At 40.3% G+C, this 23,507-nt stretch overlaps 1 protein-coding gene across 1 annotated transcript; it reads left to right on the top strand.

Annotated features, from left to right (window-relative positions):
• Positions 1-1,738: 1,738 nt before the first annotated feature.
• On the top strand, positions 1,739-23,016 carry LOC133985559 (protein diaphanous homolog 1; the record flags this gene model as incomplete). The annotated part of the gene is made up of 10 exons (XM_062425226.1): positions 1,739-1,850; positions 2,167-2,261; positions 2,739-2,840; positions 3,241-3,480; positions 5,001-5,130; positions 5,384-5,507; positions 5,678-5,843; positions 6,345-6,477; positions 10,719-10,808; positions 20,529-23,016. Coding segments are annotated over 10 exons (1,377 nt in total), but the record flags the coding sequence as incomplete, so codon positions are not given.
• Between the last annotated feature and the right edge of the window lie 491 nt (positions 23,017-23,507).

A 23,507-nucleotide genomic window follows, 5' to 3' on the forward strand; every position in this document is an offset into this window, starting at 1 on the left:
GCAGAGAATACTTACAGTGTTGCTGTCTGAATGAGACTTTTCCGAGAGAGAATTAGATGTGGCATTAATTGACAAGCAAACAATTTGATGTGGACAGAATGTGAAGGACGATAGTATTATGACTGCCAGGAAGTGAAAAACAAAGGTCATATATGTGATATAGAAAGTTGGGTTTCGGTATATAGTTTTCCTCATATTTTACAACTTGCATTAAAATAGTGTAACTATTAGGTTATATTTTAAGAGTGTAAATATGTCAACATTTAGTAGTTATTATACAGCGTTCAGTATGCATAGTCTACCTGTTGTCCATTTTAGCCTCTGTCATTACATGAGGTCATCACCAGGCAGTGGAAACAGGATGGCTGCTCAGTACACTGAGGTTGGCTTCGATCTGTATTGTTTGACTCTATATTTAAGACACTCATACTGTTGTTAGTGTAGTAGCACTCTTGCTGGCTGTTATCCAGAAAGTGATTGTTGTTTCCTGTAACAGTCTGGTCTCAACAAAGATAGGATAAGGACACAGAGAGACAAAGAAAAAAGTCTTAACAGAGATGGTGGGCAGCAGACATGCTCCAGAGTTCATCAAACTTAAACCGACAAAGAAAATACAAAGGAATGAAAAATGGCTGATGCCCATACTGTGTGAACAGTACTAGTGGTTTTAAGATTGATTTGAATAACTTTTGCATTATTGTTTATATCACTACTAAAGCTACCACTAACAATAATGTTAATTATCAATTGATATACATGATTAACTATTTTGTCATTGACAATCAAATTACCTCAGCTCAGAACAGTGTCTTATTTTGCTTGATCTATGGTTGATTTACTTTCATTTATGATGATATGAAAAAGGAGCGAGAGAAACAGCTTACATCTGTTAAGTTTACAGAAAATGATTACATTTAATTATCAGGTTTGTCTTTAACAGATTATCTATTGATCTGTTAATTTCAGCACTAACAGGGACATGCCAAATGTGTGTTGCATTGTCAGATAAAGAGGAAATTGAGTATGAGTAATCAGATAATATTGAATGAAACAAGTGGACAACTGTGACACCCAGTTCTGTGCTGACCTTAAATCCAATGTGCTTTGGTCCACTGGGCTGTTATGTGGTCAAACTCATGTGCTTGTTCATCTTTCAGTCCTAATTTTCATCCAGCGTATATTCCCCCCCACACACTGACACATCCTTACAGTCACAATCCTGACCTTGTCACAACACGTTAATATGAAGTGCTTCTATCAAGTGTGAGCGTGTTATGGGATGTTCTGTTTCTGCATGTGTGTAGGCTAACTACAAAAAGTGAAATGCCTTACAGCTTACAAATGTCCAACCATATTTACCAGGCTCACACACATGAGGGGCATCTTTTCCCCAGCGTTAGAGCCATTTCATGGCAGTTTCATCCGACCCAAGGCCACAGATACAATCATCCTAACACCTTCCTGACACCATACAGTTGGTAGAGAGTGAAAAAGGGGAATGCCGTGCCAAGTCTGTCAGTTTTTATAGACATCACATAGTCCCTCCATCCATCCCTCGTATCCACTTTACTCTATTAAAGAATGCACTGCTGTCCTTTTTATTCAGCAGTATTTTGTCCATATCCTGCTGTGGGCATATTACATTAAAAAAAGTTACCAGGAAATGAGAGCTCTGACAAAGTGGCCTCATTCTTTTGTCCTTCTCTAAATATTGCTGACCATCCTCTCCCTTTCTCTATTCACCTACCCAGCCAAAAAGGAGCAGGACGGCGGAGATGACAAGAAGCAGACCCAGAAGAAAAAGGTGAAGGAGCTGAAGGTTCTTGACGGCAAGATTTCACAGAACCTTTGTAAGTCCACAAGCAGATGACCATTTGAATACCTCATACTCATACTCATACTATCACTTTTTGCTTTCCTTTAGTGAACATGTAATTACAAAAATTGCATATTCCGTTAAGTCCGGATTTGATTTGAGTGAACCTATGTTTGACCAAAAGGTGTGTGTGTGTGTGTGTGTGTGTGTGTGTGTGTGTGTGTGTGTGTGTGTGTGTGTGTGTGTGTGTGTGTGTGTGTGTGTGTGTGTGTGTGTGTGTGTGTGTGTGTGTGTGTGTGTGTGTGTGTGTGTGTGTGTGTGTGTGTGTGTGTGTGTGTGTGTGTGTATAGCTATTTTCCTGGGATCTTTTCGTATCCCTTATGAAGAGATCAAGAACGCCGTCCTGGAGGTTAATGAGAAAATTCTCAACGAGTCCATGGTTCAGGTACAGAGCCCCCAAGTGTTGGTGTATAAAGTTCTATGTATGCATCCATTCAATTAATTCATCCTTTATGACAAAAATGTAAACAGTTTGTTTCCTTTTATATTTCTCTGTGGTGTCTTTCAGACTAAATATGTTGAGTTTGTACAAAGCTGTTAACATCTTAAGTGAAATTTAATGAGCCTAAATAGTGAGCTTATAGTATTCTCCTATGACAGAAAGCCTCACTTATGTTTCCTTCAGCAAGAAACTGAATCTCAACCAGCTTCAAGGCTGATACTCATTAGCTAAACCCTGTCACTTATTGTCCTTCACAGTGGGATGAACAAAAGAGTATTTTTCAGATTTTTTTTTTTCTTTTTCTGTGTGTAAACTCATGTCTTGCCCAAAAAGCAGTTTGTGACGCATGTAAGTCACACAAACAAGTGTCACTATATCCTTTTTTAATCATGTATATATATTGCTCTCATTTCCATGTAGAACCTGATCAAACAACTACCACCGCCGGAGCAGCTGAAAGTCCTGGGAGAGATGAAGGATGAATATGAAGACTTGGCTGAGGCTGAGCAGTTTGGAGTAGTGGTGAGGGGACACATACACACACACACACACACACACACACACACACATGAAAAAACACAGATTTGTTTTTGTTTTTTAATAAAAAAATATATAGTTGATTTTGCAGCTGACTTGGTAATGACTAGCCACAAACATGGCAGGGAAATCAGTGTAATGGCAAATGAAGCATGGAAAATATTGAAATTCTGAAATAGAGTCATACCGTTGTCAATATATTAGACACAGGAAATGTTCACTCTGTTAAACACAGACTGCTTTGTTCAACTGTGGAAGATGTGAGTAATGGATAAAATCCCCTTCAATCTCACACATACACACATAGTCATGTGACACAATCTATGTGACAACAATCATACTAGGAAGAGGTCTCAAAATCCCCCACTTCCTTTTCTTTCTCCAGATGTCCAGTGTGAAGCGCCTGATGCCAAGGCTTGAGGCAATCCTGTTTAAGTTGCAGTTTGAGGAGCAGCTGAACAACATCAAGCCAGATGTGGTGTCTGTGACAGCAGCCTGTGAGGAGATAAGTAAAAGCCAGTCCTTCTCCAAGCTGCTGGAGATCATCCTCCTCGTTGGCAACTATATGAATGCCGGCTCCCGCAATGGCAAGGCATTCGGCTTCTCCATGTCATACCTGTGCAAGGTAAAATAAAGTGTAGACACTATACACACACTAGGGCTGGGCGATAAATCAATTTTATCGATTAATTCAAATTTGTAGTTAAGGACGATTAGTTTTTAATGAAAATCAGTTTTCTATTTAACTTCCACCACCGACGCTCCCCTTGGGCTCCCGTTAGTCAGAGTGGGCTGACCCCTTCCCCTGCCTCTCTGTAGATGCACACAACATAGCAGCAAGCAGGGATGAGCTCGTCCCTAAAAAAACGCTACTTATACGCACCTCAGAGGTGCAAAAATAAATTTGTCGTGCTGCTACCTTTAGTTGCAACAGCTTTCAAACAAAGTTTGCAGTGAGTTGTGGTTTGTTCGCGGCCTGACGCCACAAAACCAAACTGAAAAACAGTCTACATTAGTGGATTCATTTTTACCTTGTGTCCCATTTGATAAGAAAGTGACCCGTTGGAAAGCTATTACTGATGCAGTCGCATTGCATATTGCTAAAAATATGGTGCCCATTTATACTGTGGAAAAGTCAGGGTTTATCCACATGCTGATAACTTTCGACCCCAAGTACATGCTACCAGGCCGCTAGTATTTAGCCGAAGTGGCCTTACCTAACCTGTACAACTGCACACGGGAAAGGATCGCTAGAGAGCTGGAGGATTGTTCAAATGCCAAAAGGGAAAATCAAAACAAAATAAAAGCATAAGATAAATATTTTATTGATAATTTCTTTGTCATTTGTAGTTTGTTTTTAAGAAAGAAAAAAAAATCTATTAAAATCTTGAATCGAGTTTGGTGCGAAAAAATCAGAGATTTTATTTTTAAGCCATATCGACCAGCCCTAACACACACACAAACACAATGAAAACCGTGTGACTACATTTGAAAGGCCTTTAACTATACACATGTTGTACTTCCGCAAAGTTTACATGTTGAGTGAAAGATGACTGAGTCTCAGTGACTAAAAACTTTATGAATTCACTGTTAGTGTCTTTGGCTTCACTTATTTTATACACTGAATTATATATGGATTTTATAATCAGCTGATATAAACAAACAAAGAATGTGATCCCTTGGCCACTACAATCCTTATCTTATGTGAGTGATGAGATGAGTGGGGGGTCTATATAAAAATGCATGTACTGTTTATAGATAGACAACAAGATGCAAAGGTTTTCCCCTTATGTCTTCTCAAAATGGCTTCTGGTTTCTGAGGTACCAAGATAAGATGAGTTGTAATTGAAGTTAAGTTTTCAAAGATGGACTTAAGCTGATTTAATATAATATCCTTTTTATATACATATCCGTGATGTATTATTTTTTTTAAATATTTTAGAATATAGATTAGGCATCACCGACAGAGACACTTCTTTGTAAATGTCTGAATTTTGGAGGCCCTCATTCTTACTTGCTTATTCATTTTACACATATCTGCCAGGAGAAATGTGCAAAATGCTAGCAGCACGACAGACATTCAATAATATCTGATCGATTGCCTTTTCAGCGTACCCTATTTAAACTAACTCTTCTTCCAATCAGTTGCGTGACACCAAATCAGCTGATCTGAAGCAGACGCTGCTCCACTTCCTTGCCGATGTGTGCCAGGAGCAGTATCCCGAAGTCATGAACTTTCCAGACGAGCTCATCCATGTGGAAAAGGCCAGCAGAGGTACATGAGACATCTAACTGACCTCTGTAGATTTCTGTTCCCATGTATAAACTATTACAATCCTTGTTGTTACAGTGTGTTCCCACTGTTTCAGCTGGTAGCACTGCATACCCATCCTCTAGTGTCCTTTCCTCAGCTTCTTTTTCATTCAGAGCTGCACTTTTAGTCATATGAAAACAAAGTACAACAATAAATCATAAGCCAATTATGTAGGTGCTGTTCATCATTAATGTTTCCCTTATGTTTCCTGTAGTTTCTGCAGAGACACTTCAGAAGAACATAGAACTGATGGGACGTCACATCAAGAATCTGGAGAAAGATCTAGAAACCTTCCCTCCTGCACAGAGTGACAAGGACCAGTTTGTGGAGAAGATGTCCATATCCTCTTAATTCAATTATGTTTTTAATATAATGGTTCAGCAGTTACCTAAATGAGTAATCCTGTATAAAAATTCGATCCACAGAGTTTAGCATAATAAATTAGAATCGTTGTGTCTTGTAAAATCATAGATATATTGGTTCTATGTTCCTTAACCCCGTGTCTTCACAGTTTTGTGACCACTGCTCATGAGCAGTATGAGAAGCTGGATCTGATGTATAAGAATATGGAGAAGCAGTATATTGACCTGGGAGCGTACTTTGTCTTTGACCCGAAAAAACTCTCCGTAGAGGACGTCTTTGGAGACCTCAACACATTTAAGAACATGTTCCAGGTGTGTATGTGTGTTTGAGCATGTGAACATACAAACCTAACACCTGATTTATCACAAACATAGGCTGGTGTCTTCAGTCTTTTCTGACCACCCTCAAACTGAATTCTTACACATACAGAACAAAGACATGTACATAAGAGTAAGGGGGGGGGGGAGTAGATAAAAGACAAACGTCAAACGTCAAACCTAGATGAGAAATAGGAGACTACACACCTTTTGGTATTGACATAATATTAAATTGAAAGCAATGTGAATATATTGTCAGTTTAAACATCAACTGTAAATGTGCCATTTAGGAGGCCCCGCAGGTGGGTAACTTGTTTTACCAGTTGGCGTGGATAACCGCCATCCACTGGTTTTAGCTTTTGTTTACATACACAGATACCCATCAGATGCATCACACATCTGTCTTCTTGAATTTTGAATTTTAACCTTTATTTGCTCACACACAGTCTGACATTTTCCCTATCTATCACCCCCCACCACTCTTCCCTCCACCAGCAAGCAGTGAAGGAGAATCAGAAGAGGAAGGAGGCAGAAGAGAAGATCAAGAAGGCCAAGCTGGCCAGGGAAAAGGCAGAGAAGGAGAAGGAGGAGAAACTCAAGAGGAAGCAGAACCTTGACATCAACGCAGGTCACAATTGCTGGATCATAACTGTTAACCTTCATGTGATTGAAAGAGAGAGAAACTCACTCCACACCTCAATTTGTATTTCCTTCAGATACCAGTTGGGGGCAGTCAGAGTCCACACTTCTGTGGAGTGTTTGTGTGTGTGTCTGTGCTTGTGTGTGTGTGTGTGTGTGTGTGTGTGTGGGGGAAAGAAAGCCCCATCAGCATTTATAAACCATACTTAATCTAATGTTGATGACCTGTGCTTTGAAGCAAACAACAATGCAGCTCTTCAGAAAAAGAACACAAGGACTCTGTTTAACCTCTTTTCACTCTTCTGGTGAACGAGAGATTTGCTTCCGTAAGATAACTGAAAAGAGGTCTAAATCTCTTTATCACCAAAAAAATCTCACTCTTCCTCTTTACTATGAAATGCTGTTATACTTATAAAGATACTGGCAGCATAGTGTCCTGTATAACACACATGCTAACAATTATCCCTGTAAACACAGAGTTAACACTAAAATCCTGCATTGCAGACACACATTTATGCACAGGCACTTTTTCTCCCTTCCCTCAGACTATGACCTAGTTTCAGTACATTCCTCCTTGCTTTGGCTCCAGTCGGGTTCTCCTGGGACTCCACAGTCAAAATTTGCCACAGTGCACTCTGCGTGTGGATGTTTGTGTGCTAAAACATTACTGTCATCTATTTGTGAATGTTTCTGTTTTGCTTTGCCTGTGTGTTGAAGAAACTTTGTGTTGGCCAAAGTATTTCTGCACTGTGTTGTGTGTGTGTGTGTCTGTGTAAGAATGTGTGTCTGTTTTGTGAACCTCTTTTATAAAAAGTCTCTGGCCTTTTCTCCTAGTGCTCCATGTTCCAGCTGGCTTCTCCTCGCCTCTCTTTCTTGCTTTTGTTCCATCTCTCCCTCTCCTCTTTTTTTTCCATCCCTCCTCCTGTGTGTGTCGTTCATTTAAAGGCCATTTAAACACACAGCAAGCACTGTGAGACTCCACTTCGAATAGTTTGCCTCTGTGTTTAAAGCATGGAGCAGAAGTTTTGTGGGAGAAAGTAAAGTAGTCAAATTTCATGTTCAGCCTCTATAGGCATGCACGAATGGAACATAATAGTGCTTCAAACACTAGAGTGTATGTGCATAAGCTCGCTAGAGATCATTTACATACAGGTGGTATATTTGACTCTGTAGCCTAGAGACATTCAACACCCCCTATTTAAATTCAAACCCAACATACACACACCTTGTCTTTGGTCTGTATTTGTTTATAACCCTCATAGTGAATGACCATTGCACACTCATTTGCATGTTCTTCCTCTTTTTTTTCTTTCTATCTCCCACCAGTCTGCTCACATACCATGTCTCATGAGTTTACTGAATGTTCCTCTCTCTCACTTTCTGTCTCTGTAAACATGATATCCCAGTTGTTTGTTTAACCCTGGAAGGTCAGTGAATATGTGCTGTTTGTGGCCTTGCCATTCCTATGTGAGTCAGACAGACAGCCACTCATTCAGTGGCGCCTCTCTTTGCACATGTGCTAAGCATGTGATGGTAATTATTGTAGAATTTTTAACATTTTGTAAAGCTTATTTCATTTTTTAATATTGAGTCAGTTACTAAAGTTGTTTGGCTCTCATGAAACACAAAATTGCAGGCTTCAATGTACCAGGCTGGCAGTGTTTAGATGCCACACCCATAGGTCCAAATTCACAAGCTAGATCTTTGCTCTCCTATGATATGATAAAGGCTGTCTGCTACATCAGCAACAAATCCATCCCTGGCTGTCATACACCCATCTTTGGATATATGCCAGACTACTTGGGAACTGACTGTTCCTTGTTTCCACAGCTAGGTGTCAGTACTGTCTGTAAAAGATGGTGTGAGGCTGTGTATTTTTATATAGCTGACAAAGGGTGTGTGCATGTGTGGTTTACACACCCTCACAGATGCTGCTATGGGAACTGCCACTAGGAGGGCTCGTGCTCCACACAGAGAGAGCAAGTGAGTGAGTATTGTGGGGGAGGGTAAGGTAAAGAGGAGGAGAGTAGGACAGCAGATGCTCTCTTGGGAGATTAGACTGTGTTGTTGTCTCTTAAAGGAGGCTAAGAGGAGGAAGAGGAGAAAGGCACAGAGTAAGAGAGGGGATAAGATGGGATAAGCCTGGGTAGCCTGATGTCTCACTCAAGACGAAAGAGGGAACAATCATGGCACATTAGGAAAAAGCAAATTCTGTGCCCTCTCTAACAAAGTCTTTCTTTCTCATTTTGTATGATTTTTCTCTGTTTTTCTTTTGGTAGTTGTCACTCCTCTCTTTTCCATCATCTGTTCTTATTTGTTATTGTGTAAACATCCATTAGGGGTGCTATTGCTCCACTCAAGATGCTGCCCTCTGTGCCAGATTGTGTGTGTGTGTGTGTGTGTGTGTGTGTGTGTGTGTGTGTGTGTGTGTGTGTGTGTGTGTGTGTGTGTGTGTGTGTGTGTGTGTGTGTGTGTGTGTGTGTGTGTGTGTGTGTGTGTGTGTGTGTGTGTGTGTGTGTGTGTGTGTGTGTGTGTGTGCATCCATTATAAATCAGATCCAGAGAGACACCTTTAAGAGCTCATGATCCAATGCTATTACACTAATTAATCCGTCTTATGTTCTTACTTGCTGCAGGCAATGTCTTGCTGTGTGTATCATTTACTGTAGGTGCATGCGTGTGTGTGTGTGAGCATGTCTATGCTACTCAAAATCCAGTCCATCAATGTACTGAGTCAAACTTTGGCCACCACTGTTTTTTTAGGTCATTTCAACATTGATTTTGTATTGATTGCCGATAACACTATGAACCACATGCCTATTCCACAGAAAAAAAAAAAGAACACATGATTATCAACATAATCTAAAAACATAATTAGCCCTGTTACAAATCTTAATCCAACCAAACATTGTAAATCTTCCCTCTTATGAAAGAAGATTCCTGTATAGCTTCATCATATAGTTTTGCTGAAAGCCACATACACAGACACAGTATAGAGCTGTGTGTATAATGCTACACAGTGCACTGGCCCTAGGACTTTCTAGTTTTAGTTGGAAGTTCACTGGGTCAACAATGAGCTTGTTTTATACACAGCCAGGTCATTGTTTGGTTCCACTTCTGCCTCCAGTACATATTCACAAATAGGTTTGAGTGTCTGTGTGGTTTAAACCAACCATGTGATTAGTGTAAGTGGAAATGTGCCAGATGTGTTTCCCCGGAAGGAGAAGAACATGGCCTACATCACTCTGTGCAGTTCCAAGACACGGACATTGAGGGGTGTATGTGAGCTGTGGAAGGCTTGGGGAGTGTAAGGACTTTCTCTGACGTGACAGGCGAGACCATAGGCCATCTGCTGCATGGCTTACTGCAGGATTAAATATTGTGTGTGTGTGTATGTGTGAGCAGAGCTATGTTTGTGTTTGGGGGTTGGGAGGTGACGACATAAACCTTTAACCCACCACCCCACTGCCCCCTTTTCCAGACCCCTCTGTCTCCATTCAGGTTCAAATAGAAATAATTAAAACCATCTGCCTGAGTGCTGAGCTGTGCCACTGAATCTTTCCCCTCAAACAATCCTGACAACACTCAAATACTTTAAGACACACCAGTAACTCCATCAAGTAAATCCTAACCCCCCACCCCTTTGTTTGGCCCCATTTGCCTTTAAGGCTACCACAAGCAGATGCAGATATAAACAAACACACAATCAGTGAGACCACCCATATAAACTATACCTGTACAAATACACGGATACAAGGGGACTTTTAACTATAAGCCACAATAAGTCTTTCATTCTGTGGCATTTTAATGTTTTGTCTATATGCAGTTGGTTTGGCATCAGTGGGCGTGTCTTCCCAATAAGGGTGTGTTATCGCCTTTAAAGTGCAGTGTGTATCTTTTAGCAGGGACAGTAGCAAAACTAGGTCACTGCTTATCTGGGTTAATGTAGCTAATTTGCCATTATGTCCACGTGGCTGGTAAATGACTCTCTTGCACACACGTGTGTGTTGGCGTGTCTGAGGGAAGCAGTGATAGGTAGATGGCTTAGCAAAATCCCTAATTATTCCCATGTTGTTTGGACTGTGTCTTTCAGTGTTGTATTGATGTAAAATGACATAAAAGTGGAGTGTTGTGTGTGCCATATATAAAAGCTTAAATGTGAATCCACATGTTGACTTAATTTGGTGCTTGTTGATGCTCTGCTGATGTTATTGTTTTGATATGTTTACAGAGGGTGATGAAACTGGTATCATGGATGGCCTGTTGGAGGCGCTGCAGTCCGGAGCTGCTTTCAGGAGAAAGAGAGGACCACGGCAAGCAGGTACTCACACACAAGCAGAATAGTAAATCTTCACAAAACTTGCAGATGTTTCAAGGTGCCATGTCTGTCTTGATTTACAGATTTCTGTTTCCGTTCACACACATGTATGGTCTACATACAGTACTGAAGCACATGGAGCATATGAGGCTCATTTGTTCCGTCTCTCTGCTTCTTTCTGCCTCTGTCAAAACACAACAACAGATTTGTTTGTGTTCTTCTGTCTCTGTCCCATCTGTTGCATGGCTCGGAGACTGTGATTGTGGAAGTGGTCTTTGGCCATGGTTACGGGGGGCAAAGCCAGCTTCACCAGTGCCTGGCACAACAACAAGACAAGAGGGAGGGTGCTAAGGGTTGGTGTGGGCAGTGAGATGAAGAGCAACTGGTGAGTGTGTGGTTGTGGAGTCGGAAAATACAAGAGGAATATGACTGGATGGAGGATAAACCAGAGTGTGGGTAGAAAGTCTGAGGAAGTGGATGAGACAGTGGACAGACACGTTTGGTCAGCCGGCTAAAGCTTAGAGAAAATGAGTATCATTTCAAAACACTGTAGATTCATTTTGGAAACATGTAATTGACTAACAACGATCATTAATGTCAACTTTGGTCTTATGTGGATATCTTGTTATGGAAATGGAACTGTCAAGAGGGATGTGTTCAACATCGAAGTTTCTCATTAATGTCCTTAACACACATAACAGGTTGCACATGGTTTCAGTTTTAGGTGTAATTTACTCTGATTGTTTTGTACATGAAATTATAAAGGCTTAAAATCTGTAGTGAGAAAATACTCAAAATGGCCATTCAGAAGTGTATGTGATGAGCTGTGCACCTGTATTGATTTTCATTTAGGCTATGTTGTGTTCAGTCTGTAGAAGCAGAGGCAGTCCAGTAATCAGGTTAGTGCCTCACTATAATGCTTGTCACACTGTTCAATGTACTTACATTCCCTTATTGGAATTGGAAACTAGAGTATCTTTCTCCTTTTTATCTTCTTTTTGGAAACTCTAATATGCAGCAAGTATAGTGGATAATATGTGATAGTAAGCCCATGAACATTAGAAGCAATGTGAGCTGTCAGGATTGTGACTTTGTAACATGACTCCCAGTGTTAGGAAACGTGTGTGTAACCATGTGAGTGGGAAAGTGTCCAGTGCCCATTAACTGAGAGAGCAGTGTGTGTGTGTGTGTGTGTGTGTGTGTGTGTGTGTGTGTGTGTGTGTGTGTGTGTGTGTGTGTGTGTGTGTGTGTGTGTGTGTGTGTGTGTGTGTGTGTGTGTGTGTGTGTGTGTGTGTGTGTGTGTGTGTGTGTGTGTGTGTGTGTGTGAAGTATTCACACAAATGAGAGTTTGGGGAAGAACGTGTGCAACCCAATCCTCCCCTCAATAGAAGCCAGATGTGAAGCAGTGCTCTAGAGTGGAACAGCTCAGAATGAGAGGGTAGAATTTTTTTGTCTTTGTTTCTGTCTTCTTTCTTGCTCTTTCTTTTTGTCTCTTTTTTAAACTTTTTCTTACTCTTTCTAACTTTTTATTTATCTTTCTTTCTGCCTCTTCCTTACTTTTTCTTTTTCTTTCTTTTGGTCTTTCTATCCTCATTTTTCACTATTGCTAAATGCATTTATACAGCCTTTTAGCTGTAATTGTGCACAGCAGTAAAAGAGGTTGTGACAAGTGGTCCACTATGTCATACTGAGACAATCTCCAAGAGCAGTAAAAACTCTTTAATGACAAGCAGCTTAGGCTCATCACTGCTAAACTGTCTGAGCCAACAGTAAGAAGGGGAAGTATAGGGAAAAGAGGGAGTGGGGATAGACCAACAGAAAGAATGGGGCCCACTTGAGGGTTCAGTCAGTCACCCATAGCACTGTTTGGCCACCTCACGCTCTTAACAGGAAATACCTGAACATATGTGAGAGAAATGGAGAGAAAGCATTCTTCACCATGCAAACACGCCTGTGGTAGGAAAGAGTAGGAAAATATAAGTAGCTGTATATCTTTCTATATATATCACATCTCTAGTTACTGCCTCCTCCCTGACTGATCTCTTTGCCAATCTTGTCATTTCTGTTTTCTTTTGCCTAAGTTCAGCGTTTTCCATGCTCAATGAGGAGGGTGTGAAGCCTTGCTGTGGTTTTTGGCAATTTTTTTGGCAGTTTATATTTTCTACACTGATGTTTAAAGGCTGCTCCCTTCGAGTGATTCACATCTCTTCTTACAGTACAGGAAGGACCTTAAATCTTTCAGCCACACAATAGGAGTGTCTTTATGTTTGGCTTTGTGAATGTGTGTATGTGCACGCTCATGGTTGGTTGAGTCAGAGATCTTAATTTAGTAAAGCTAAAGGAGGAGGAGGAGGCACATCCTGACTGGCTCAACTGATATATGTCTGGCACCACTGGGGCCACAGGCTGCTTCCATCAGTGGGCTTAAAACATTCTTATCCAGCTCATATACACACAGAGAGTATTTTAAGTATTTACTCCATAAAGCATTTATAAAAATTGCTGCATGAAGTGCAGAAAAGTGGAAAAAGATATCTGAAAATAAAATTCAGGCCTAATTTCTTCTGTGCCAGGTATATAACATCATAGTACAGTATCCAGGAAGCAGTTTTATTTTACAGTTTTAATCAGTGGGACTTTATAATGGAAAAGGTTGTTCTTGTGTGTCAACGGAGGTCTTGCTCATCAAAATCTGAGGCCTGCACCACCCACAGTATAACTAGACTCAATTCACTTGACTGTACATATTTTGATGTGTTATGCTATTGGCATTTAATGTAGCCTCCAGCAGAGATGAGGAGTGGACTACAATCGTTCAATGACCTCATTTTTCTCCGACTTTTTATCTGGTAGAAGAATGTTGCTGCCCTAACTTTATATAGCCCAAAATCACAATTTACAAATATTCCCCAAAGGTCTTAACAGTCTGTAACTACGTTTAATCAGAAAAATCAGTCGTAATACAGAGCAGTAACCTGCTCCAAAAGCTGATTGATGAAAATTAATCAATATCAGTTATGTAACTCTGTGTCAGCATCAATACTCTGGCTGTAACCAACGTCACTGCTTTTTGCCAACGGCTGAGTGAGGGTTTCTATTTGAAAAACCCAGACAGGAACGCAGGTGGAGTCTTCCTTTGATATTAATAAACTCTGAATAAACAAGTGAACTGCAAGCTGCCACACTGTGTGTCTTGAGTGCGGTGATTGTTGGCCAGGAGTAAAAAGAGCAGAGTGTTGATGTGGTAAATGGAGCATTTCGGGAATTGAAGTTTTACTAGTGGATACTCTTACTCAGGATAAAATTTGATGATTTGGAAATTGCCTAGGACCTTACTGGAAATGAATAAATGATGTGTATAAGAGTCAAATAATGGGGGGAAAATGACTGAAAATATTGAGTGTGAGTGTTCATTAAACCCTCAAGTCACTGCACAAATTGTTTTCACCAAAAAATAATCGGTTCTGATTTTTTGTTTTGTTTTGTTTTGTGCTTTAAAAAGAGAAAAGTAGACAGTGAAAACTGAGCTTTTAATGAAGAATTGACAGACTCTTGGGCTGCTTCCCACAGGAAGTTCAGAACCAGTGTGTATCATATGAACACAAATCCTTTAAGCAAATATACCCACTCAAATTATCCAAACTGAAGCCATGGAAAATAAGAGCCTAATATGATTGATTCGCTTTATTTTAGGATGCACATTTTTTCAAAAACTGTTATATTTTTTTATTTTTAAATGCAGCCTTCATTATTCTTGGAATGAGAAAAGATGTACTATTACTGCACTTAACATAGGATTATAATACAATATTAGTTTCTTTCATGTTGGTGTACTCATTCACACATCACATCAACACGATTAGTTTTTCTGTGTGCTGAAGCAGTAATATCAGAGGCCAAGTATCAGCCTGTTTCAAACAGGTACAGTTTTATTTGGGCACTGCTCTAATTCTTATTAAAAATGTAAATATATGCATCAAGCTGCTGCAGCATGTAACATCTGATCAGATCATCTACTCTATACACCCAGGTTTTGTCTTTAGAGGGCGTCTCACATTACCATCCATGTATGTAATGTCTCAAGAGTGAGATTTCAGCTTGGTCAGCACTGGAAGATTTTTAAGGAAATGATAAAGCATGTTTAATAATCAACATGTCAAACATGAGGTCACTCTAACCCCTTCACAGCAGGGTGTGAGGGTGGGGATTCACTTTGCCTAAAGGCCAGTGTAGGTGCTATGAAGTTTCTATGTTTTTCTTGACTTACTGTGTTGTCAAACATGGTAATAACAGGTAAACGAAGAAGAATGATAAACATGAAAGACGAGTTGTCAAGCTGCATGGCAAGCTTAGCTGTGCACATCAGGCTCCATTGTACATAAATTACATTTTAAGCTTTTCTGTAGCATTCTTTGAGCACAGCCCTTGTAAGGTGGCATGTTGGTGACACAATGGTATATACATCTACCCATAATGCAACACAAAACAGGTATCAGCCATCATGAAAAAAATACGATAAGTGAAAATTGACTTCCATGGAGATTTACAGTCCTGTTTTTGACAGAAACTGATTATAGTTATTAGGAGCAATGTCCTGCCGAGTAAACAAATAATCCTCTAGCAATTAATAAATTAATTGTTTTGGGGTTTTTTTTAACAAAAGCTAACAATACTGCTGTCAAAGAGTGACTTATTATATGTAGTTTCACCCTGTCCAATGTTATAGTGTGCTTGTGACACATCTGTTGTTTTTTTAAAAGCTGATGCTAATATAATGAAAGTGATGAACATCATCATAACAGGGTGTAATTAACTTCTTAGTGCAACTTGAAAAGTTACAAGTTTTATGGAACCCAAGTTGTTTGAAAAATTGTAAAACCTTTTGCAGCTGTCAAAACTTTTATCTGTACTCCAGTTGGCCCGTGTGACGTTACACAATAAACAAAGCCTGAAAAAGAATCCTGCACCATCACATGAAATGTCCGAGTGCCACGTAACCATGTTATGTACAGTACATATAATTGAATACATACTGTTTGCTCAGGGCCCTAAAACATCACATCACATTACCTTGTATGGCATTATGTTATAGGTTTAGTTTGTGAACAATTAATTGATGAGTTTAAATTTTTAATGGGTAGTAATGGCTGTCGAAACAAAAAAAATCTACACTTGAAATAATGTTCAAAAATATATTTGAATGTTGATATATTATAGCTTATAACAATAGCACTTGCAGAAATAGCTCAATTGTATTATTACTTTTGTCTTTGGAGGTAATGATTTCTATTGTTCATGTTAGGTCTTTATGACGTCAAGTGTGTCCCTCCCTTCCCCTCCTATTTCTCTCCTCTGTTCACTGCGGGGACTGCAAACGTCACCAACTCGATTTTAAAGGCCTGCTGAGAGCCTATTGAGTGTAGTGTCATGCTCATTGTGTCATAGCAGTGTGACTGAACGGAAAGCCACGAGGCTGTGGAGGCTTTATGCCCCCTCACCTTTGACCTGTACCTCACATCACGATGTGTGTGTTTGTGCTGGTTGTATAGAAGGAGCAGACTGCATGGGGTATCCTCAGCTGTCTACCCCCCTCTATACACATGCAGACAAAACATACACACCAGATGCTTGCATTCCAATACAAAGACACAATTGGATGTTTGCATACCAATACATACACCCAAACAGACACATTACAGAGAGACATCCTTGCATACTTTTTCTAACATATCACACACTGACTTTTTGCTTCAGATTGTTAGTTCAAGGCTCGTTCATGTCCTTCTGTATAAATAGACATGGCAGCTTGGTGACAGTGGCCTAATTTGTGTGTGTAAGTGTTTAAACCAATTTAAGGCCACTCGTGTGTAGAGGAATGACATGTCTAAACACTCACTATAGACCCATCTGCTGGGTCATGACCCTTACCAGAACAGCCAATGACAGTAGCAACTAGTTGACAAAGCACCAATCACAACAGAGCAACAAAGATAAAGGGGGTAGCAACAAGAGAGGCACACGCTGGCCCTGCAGACAGTCTCCTCTTACAAAAGAAAGAAGGACCCCTACAAAGATCTGTGCTTTCACAGATGCACATGCACACACACACACACACACACACACACACACACACACACACACACACAGTTGAGACAATGCAGACCAATAGGAGAATGCTCATCAATCAGTCCATTACTGAAGCAGGTGTGACGTCACATGCATACTTAACGCCCACTGAGACAATAAAGGAGCAGCAGATCATACACATGCACCATCAGAGCTCACAGCAGAGCTAAGTCACAGCCACTAGCCAATAGCAGAGCTAGATGATGTCACAGTTTCCCACAGTCTTCTAGTGCAGGGAAGCAGTGTGTTACTCAGTGCAGCCTGAGGAGGGCACTATGAGTCCCTCCTAAGATGGAGACACTGATGGAGGTTCAGCCTACATCTGCAAGTACACCATCATGCCAGTCCTGGCACGGTTACCATGTTGTTATGTGACTGTGGCTTTACTGCAGCTGCTGTGCCGACAGTAAACCAAGAGCACAAACATGGCTGTTTCCTTGTCAACCATCATCATGTCCTGTAACTATATATATATTATAATTATTGGGTTTGTAGGTGTATGTAATCTGTGACCAGAGGAGGTTGGCATTCTCTGTATCAAAGCCACTAAGTTGGTTCCTTGTTACCTTTTTGTCTTCAGCTGCTTTACACTTACTTCTCTGTAAATTCTCTCCTCATTCATCTCTGTGTGTCTGTGTTTTCTCTTCATAAAGGCAGCACACACATACTGTTCAACAAAGCGTTCTTTCCTTCATCAGGCATTCATTATTGAGTCTCCTGGAGTGTAATGTGTTACAGATGATCTTTTCACTTCATTCTTTGTGCCCCTGATTGCCCCTCAGTGTGCAAACACACTCATTCAGTCTCACGCCACCAGTAAACAGACCTTTGTTGTGAGTCTCGGCATCTCATTTCCTACTGCTGCACAACAGGCTTCATGCCAAGTGCATGGATTATTTAGTCAACATCACAGCTAGTCTGTGGATACGACACACATGCTGCAGATTTCCTACGTTTGTCGTGCCACGTGTTAAAGGGATATTCTGGCGATTTAGTTTTGCATTGTTGCCCAATCTGTTTTAAAACTTTGGCAAACTCCTTCCAGAGTAATAGAAAACATGCTAAAAATATTTTCCCAGGCTAAGTAGTAATGATTATGATCAGTAAACTGAATTTCATGTGTTAAATCAGTGTAGGGACCCTTGAGTTACATATTTAAGTCACCTTCTGATTGGTCGGAACATCAGATTCTTTACAGATTATTTATATACTACATTTTCAATTGAAGGTTACTGGGCTGCTTGAGCTCTGCCTACTAGCACAAAACTAAACTATCTTATGTAGTTTGTTTGATGAGCATGTAGAGCTGCAACGATTAGATGAGTAATTGACTAGTCAATCAATCAATCAGTAAACATTTTGGCCATCAATTGATTGTTTCAAGTCATTTTTAAAGACAAGCTTCTCAGATCAGTATATCTGCTGGTTTACTGAGTGTCTTTGCATTCTATACTGTTAGTCGGACAAAATGATGATTATGACGACCATCTGATGATGTAATCTTGTGATGGGCATTTTCACTATTTGATTGACCAAATGGCAAATCAATAAAATAACAAACACATTTGGAACATGCGGCGTGGTGCTCTTTTGTCAGGTTATGTATCTGCTGTTTGAGCCCCTACATCCTAGCTATGTTTAAATATAGAGAAAATGAGCAAATCTGCTTGGAGAATTTTCCTCTCACTGTTTTAATCTGCAGGTTTCTGTCAGAATCCATCTTTTTCCCTTGCTGCTTCCAACGCAGCAACCCTCTGATCCTCACTCTTATCCCCGTCTCTCTTCCTCCTCTCTGTCTTCTCTCTCATGAGGGAGTGGAGGAGGATGAGAGTAGAGGAGCTGGGTTTGACAGTCTTTGAAGAGCTTTTCTCTGCGGGTCGGATTTTTTAGGACAAGCTCGGCACAGAGCACATACATATATAACAGCACCCACACTTGACACACACTCTTTCTCTTGGTTTTTGGGTCATTTGCATAATTTCTAATTAGTAAGTTTCTGAGTAAGGAAGAGTTTCAGAAAGAGATGGAAATAGATATGAAGTATGTGTGAGAAGACTGAGAACTAGCTTAAGTCTCACTGTGTTGGTGTTTTTTGATGGGGAGAATCTGAATGCCTCCACAAAGAAAGTGTGAGTCGATAATTTGACACCCCAGCTGTTTGTGCTGATCTGTTCAGCTAAGGCTCACTTCTAAAAGAGACAAGTCAACTGTGAACATGATCTTAAATCTCCAAATCCTCCTTCTCCTCTTTCTCCCCAGACTCTATTGTGTCTTTGTCACAGCTAGTTCTGGAGACCTGTTCGGTAACTGCGTGTGTGTGTGTGTGTGTGTTTTTCCTCCATGAGAACCATGTGTTATGTCTTGGGTTGTTGTTTGTGTTACTGTGGGGGTTTTTTTTGCATGTGTATTTCTATTTGTTTGCATCATAACTGTGTTACATTAAACAGCATTTTCTCTTAACAGAAGCCCAGGAACACATTACATTACTGCATGTTTGTGATAACTGCGTGCGTGCGTGCGTGCGTGCGTGCGGCCTTTTTTATTCGTACCATCTTTTGCTTGAGTGAAAAGTTTTGATCATAAATCAGGTACAAAACAACAGCAAACACACAACAAACACAATCTCCCACTGACCTATATAATTCAAAATGGCCGCTGATGCACAGCTGCTCTCCCACGCAAGAGAATGAAGAGTGGTAAAGGATCTAGAGGGGAGGGGGAGAGCGATAAAGGCAGGGCTGCTGGTTTGTGTGTGTGGGAGAGAGGAAATAACAGCAAGCAGGTAGAAGAATAGAAACGACAGCATCCTCAGGCCTCAATCTGTCACACATCCTCTGTTTCTCTGTCCATCCTTGTGCATCTCTTACATTTCCTCACTGCATCCACTGTTTGTCTGTGTTATATTTTACTACTCATTTCTGTCATATTTTATCCTTCCCTACTCTCTCTCTCCTTCCACGTTCGTCTCATTTTCATTCTTTAATCTTCCAACAGCATGAATCATTGTGCTCTTCATGGTGTCTCACACCACGTCTTCCCTCTTCTCTCCTTTGCTGTTACACACTCACCGTCTCCATTCCTTCATCTCACCAGTCATCTCACTTCTCCTTCCTATAAATGTCTCTCTTCAGTCTTTCTTTTCTCATTTTTTCCCCACTTTGTCGAGGTCATGTGGAGTAGGTCTAATCTGTTCAAAGCAGCGAGTTGCTCTAGATGTCACACTAATCCACACACACATATACAGCCACACCATTAAGCTACTTGTGTGTTTGTGTGCCATAGTAATGCATGCGTGTGTATTTTGTATGGAAAGCAAGAATCCATTTTGTGTTTTATCATCCAAAACACATGCCTGTGACATTCTTGAAGACACACACAGCTGGCATTTGTGTTGTGGTGTGTTAACTCATTTAAATGGTTGTCTGTATTCATTTGTAGTGAAACATGTTAGTATATGGCTGATAATGTGGTCTTTTCTTTTGCTCGTATGTCACTTCATGGCATGCACTGACATATCTGTAATGACTTGTCATGATACAAACATGGTGGTCTCTTTATTTATTTATGTCATTCTCTGTACTTCACTCTCTTCCCCAGCCAACCACAGACGAGCTGGTCATGCAGTGACCAACATCCTGGCCAAAGAACTTATGCAGGAAGACACGCCTTCGTCAAGCAATCCCACCAAGAAGAAAAAGATGGAGGAGACGGAGGAGCCTAAACAAGAGGGGGCAGAGTCATTAGAAGAGTTACTGGAAGCTGCTTCCTCTCGGGCCAATTAGGCAAACTGGGCTGAATGGGTTTTTTTTTTTTTACACATAAAGTCAGTGATATCCAAACACATTCCAGGGACCAATTTCAATCTGAGATTAGAGTCAAAAGGCAAGCGATAATTATACTGAAAAAAGGCCTGTGTATCTCTGTCCCTTGTCTTAACGGGACCATCTTTTAGGATAGGACTGTGTCGTATGGGAGGACACAGGGAAAGACAGTGAATGAGGGTGGGGCTCTCACCTATGTCACAGCCCCTGGGTGTCCCTCATCAGTCTTTGGATCTTTGCCAATGTCATAAACTGTAATAGCTTTTCTTCGGCATGTGCACATATCTGGTCATGTATTGTGTGTTTTTCTGTTTCTCTGTATTTCTGCATCTCTGCATCACTTGATTCACTTATCATTCCATCAAAGGGCATCTTCAGTGATTCCAAAGACTTACTCAGGAGGGAACCAACATTTTTTTGCGGTTATTTAGAAATTTAGACTGGGAATGTCTGGAATTTGGCACATCCTGCTGGTTCTACATAGTGTTCTCTGGAGGTTCCAGGCCAAGACCATATTGCGCTTTTCACATTTTTGTTACCCATGAAACAAATTGCTTTGTAATTGTCTGATTTACTTTACATTGCTGTTTGTAAATTTATTATTCAAAAAAGTGCCAACCAATAGAAAACAAGTCTTGTCATTTCATTCCCAGGTTTTGTCCAGCCCACACTTTGCACCGGGCTTTTGTGTGGACTAGTCCAACCACTTATCAACAACACATATCACCGGGTGTATGTTACAGTGTGGGTTTCTTTGTTTTCTTTTTAAGAAGAAGGGATTTAGTTCACAGGTGTTTTTGCATGAGGTAAAACTTAAAAATAGGGTTTCACATGGACATGTCTAAGCTCTGTTGCCACGTTTGCTCGCAACAGTTTTATGAAGAAAACCTGCTTATTCAATAAACATGAGCATTCCCATAATCCCCAGTCGAAAGTAGAGCAAGATAGGAGGAGGAAGTTCTTCCACAGAGTCAAACCTAGCCTGAGCAGTTTACATGCCTGAATGTGTGTGTGTGTGTGTGTGTGAAGTAAGCAGTCTATATTTAGTTTTGCGTGCACAATTGGGTTTCTAAATATGCATGTGTGTGTGTGTGTTAGTGCATGTAGTTTTCAGTGCGTGTGCTGCCATCTGTAATTACTGTATGGTACCGACCATGCTGTTATAAATGCTAGGTTTCATAAACAGCTTTGTGGTCTTTCTGCTGAGGATATTGCACACTGGAAAAATGCCCAAAAAACTGCTGAGACAAGTATGTGTGTTTGTTCAGTTGTCTTTCTGTCTGTCTGCGTGTATGTGTGTGTTGTTTCACCTACTTCCCCTCCCGCTGAACTGCAACAGTAGTTGCTGAATGTCTGGCCTTGCTCATATTTGTATTCAGTAGCCATCAGCATACATGTTGCCATGATGTTGCGGCGTAATATCTGTCAGGAATCCTGAGCGGTGATGTCAGCGGCTCCATGCAATATTTATTCCTATGCAAACACAATACTATAGTGTGCCCTCCAGCCCTGATACCCAGTCAGCCTCAGGATGGGTAGACCTATTTATCAGCCCACTGATTCAAGATCAGTGCTTCATATTGCTGGTGGTCGCCAACATCGCCATGGCTCCAAAAGTTCAATCTTTTAGGAATCAAAATCACAATTTTTTCTTCAGCAACACCTGCGTTTATATGACACATTGCATAAAAGTTGAACTTGTCTGGACATGGTGCAAGTGGCACTTAGATAAATTTGAAGGGCATCATGGGAGAAATTAATTTCAAATGTAGGCAATGTGGAAAAATGTGCTAGTTCTTCATTTTTCTCCAGTAACACTGAGAATGACAATAAGGTGCAAAGCTCCATAAATTGCTGTGCCTGCTCTTAAGCACAAAATATGTAACTGTATTTAAACCAGAGACGCAACTGCTTTTCTGCTCTTCATACAGATGGACAGTATACCAGGTAATTATGCATACCAGTTACTGAAAAGTGTCTATTTTCAACATTAAAAGAGGAAGATGGATGAAAAGGATATCAGGATGTCAGAACATCACTGGAACATAAAACATTTTCTAATTTGAGTCATTCCTTTTGTTCCATAATTTGTTTTGTTTTTTTAAGAGATTGTTTTTCTATGTTCTAATTTTTACAGTTGATTGTTTTAACATATTCGAATGGAGAATTCGAATACTTGTTTTCCAGAGATTGCTCTATATATACAGAATAATGCACATGATAATTCTGTTTGCCACCCAGAACTATTAAATATGTCTTAAGTCATGTAATGATGTGATTGGGTCATTCTTTGGTCATGTCATATTTTTCTATCACCAGATAGTGACTGCACTTTGAAACTATAATTTTATTGCCAGAAAACAGCAGAGGAATGAATAAACAGTGCAATGAGTTATTTTCACAGATACATTCCAGGATTTTCTGTGGCTCTGGGGTTTCCAGAGACATTTTCCAACATTGATTGCCAGTGTTTGACATGATCCCTCTTTAGAAGTATTAAATAGTGTGTGTCTGTGAGTGTGTGTGTCTTGTCACCTTCTCTCTTTTTCCCCATTATCTGTTTCTTTACCATAGAGCTGGGCAATATATTAATATTATATTATCGTCTTAGATATTGGATATTGTAATGTGGCTTAAGTGTTGTCTTTTCCTGGTTTTAAAGGCTGCATTACAATGAAGTGATGTCATTCTGAACCAGACTGCTCTAGCTAATCTATTATTTGCCATTACTTACTTAGTCATTATATCCAATTTA

Source organism: Scomber scombrus, chromosome 9, assembly GCF_963691925.1.
Source record: "Scomber scombrus chromosome 9, fScoSco1.1, whole genome shotgun sequence".
NCBI lineage: Eukaryota > Metazoa > Chordata > Actinopteri > Scombriformes > Scombridae > Scomber > Scomber scombrus.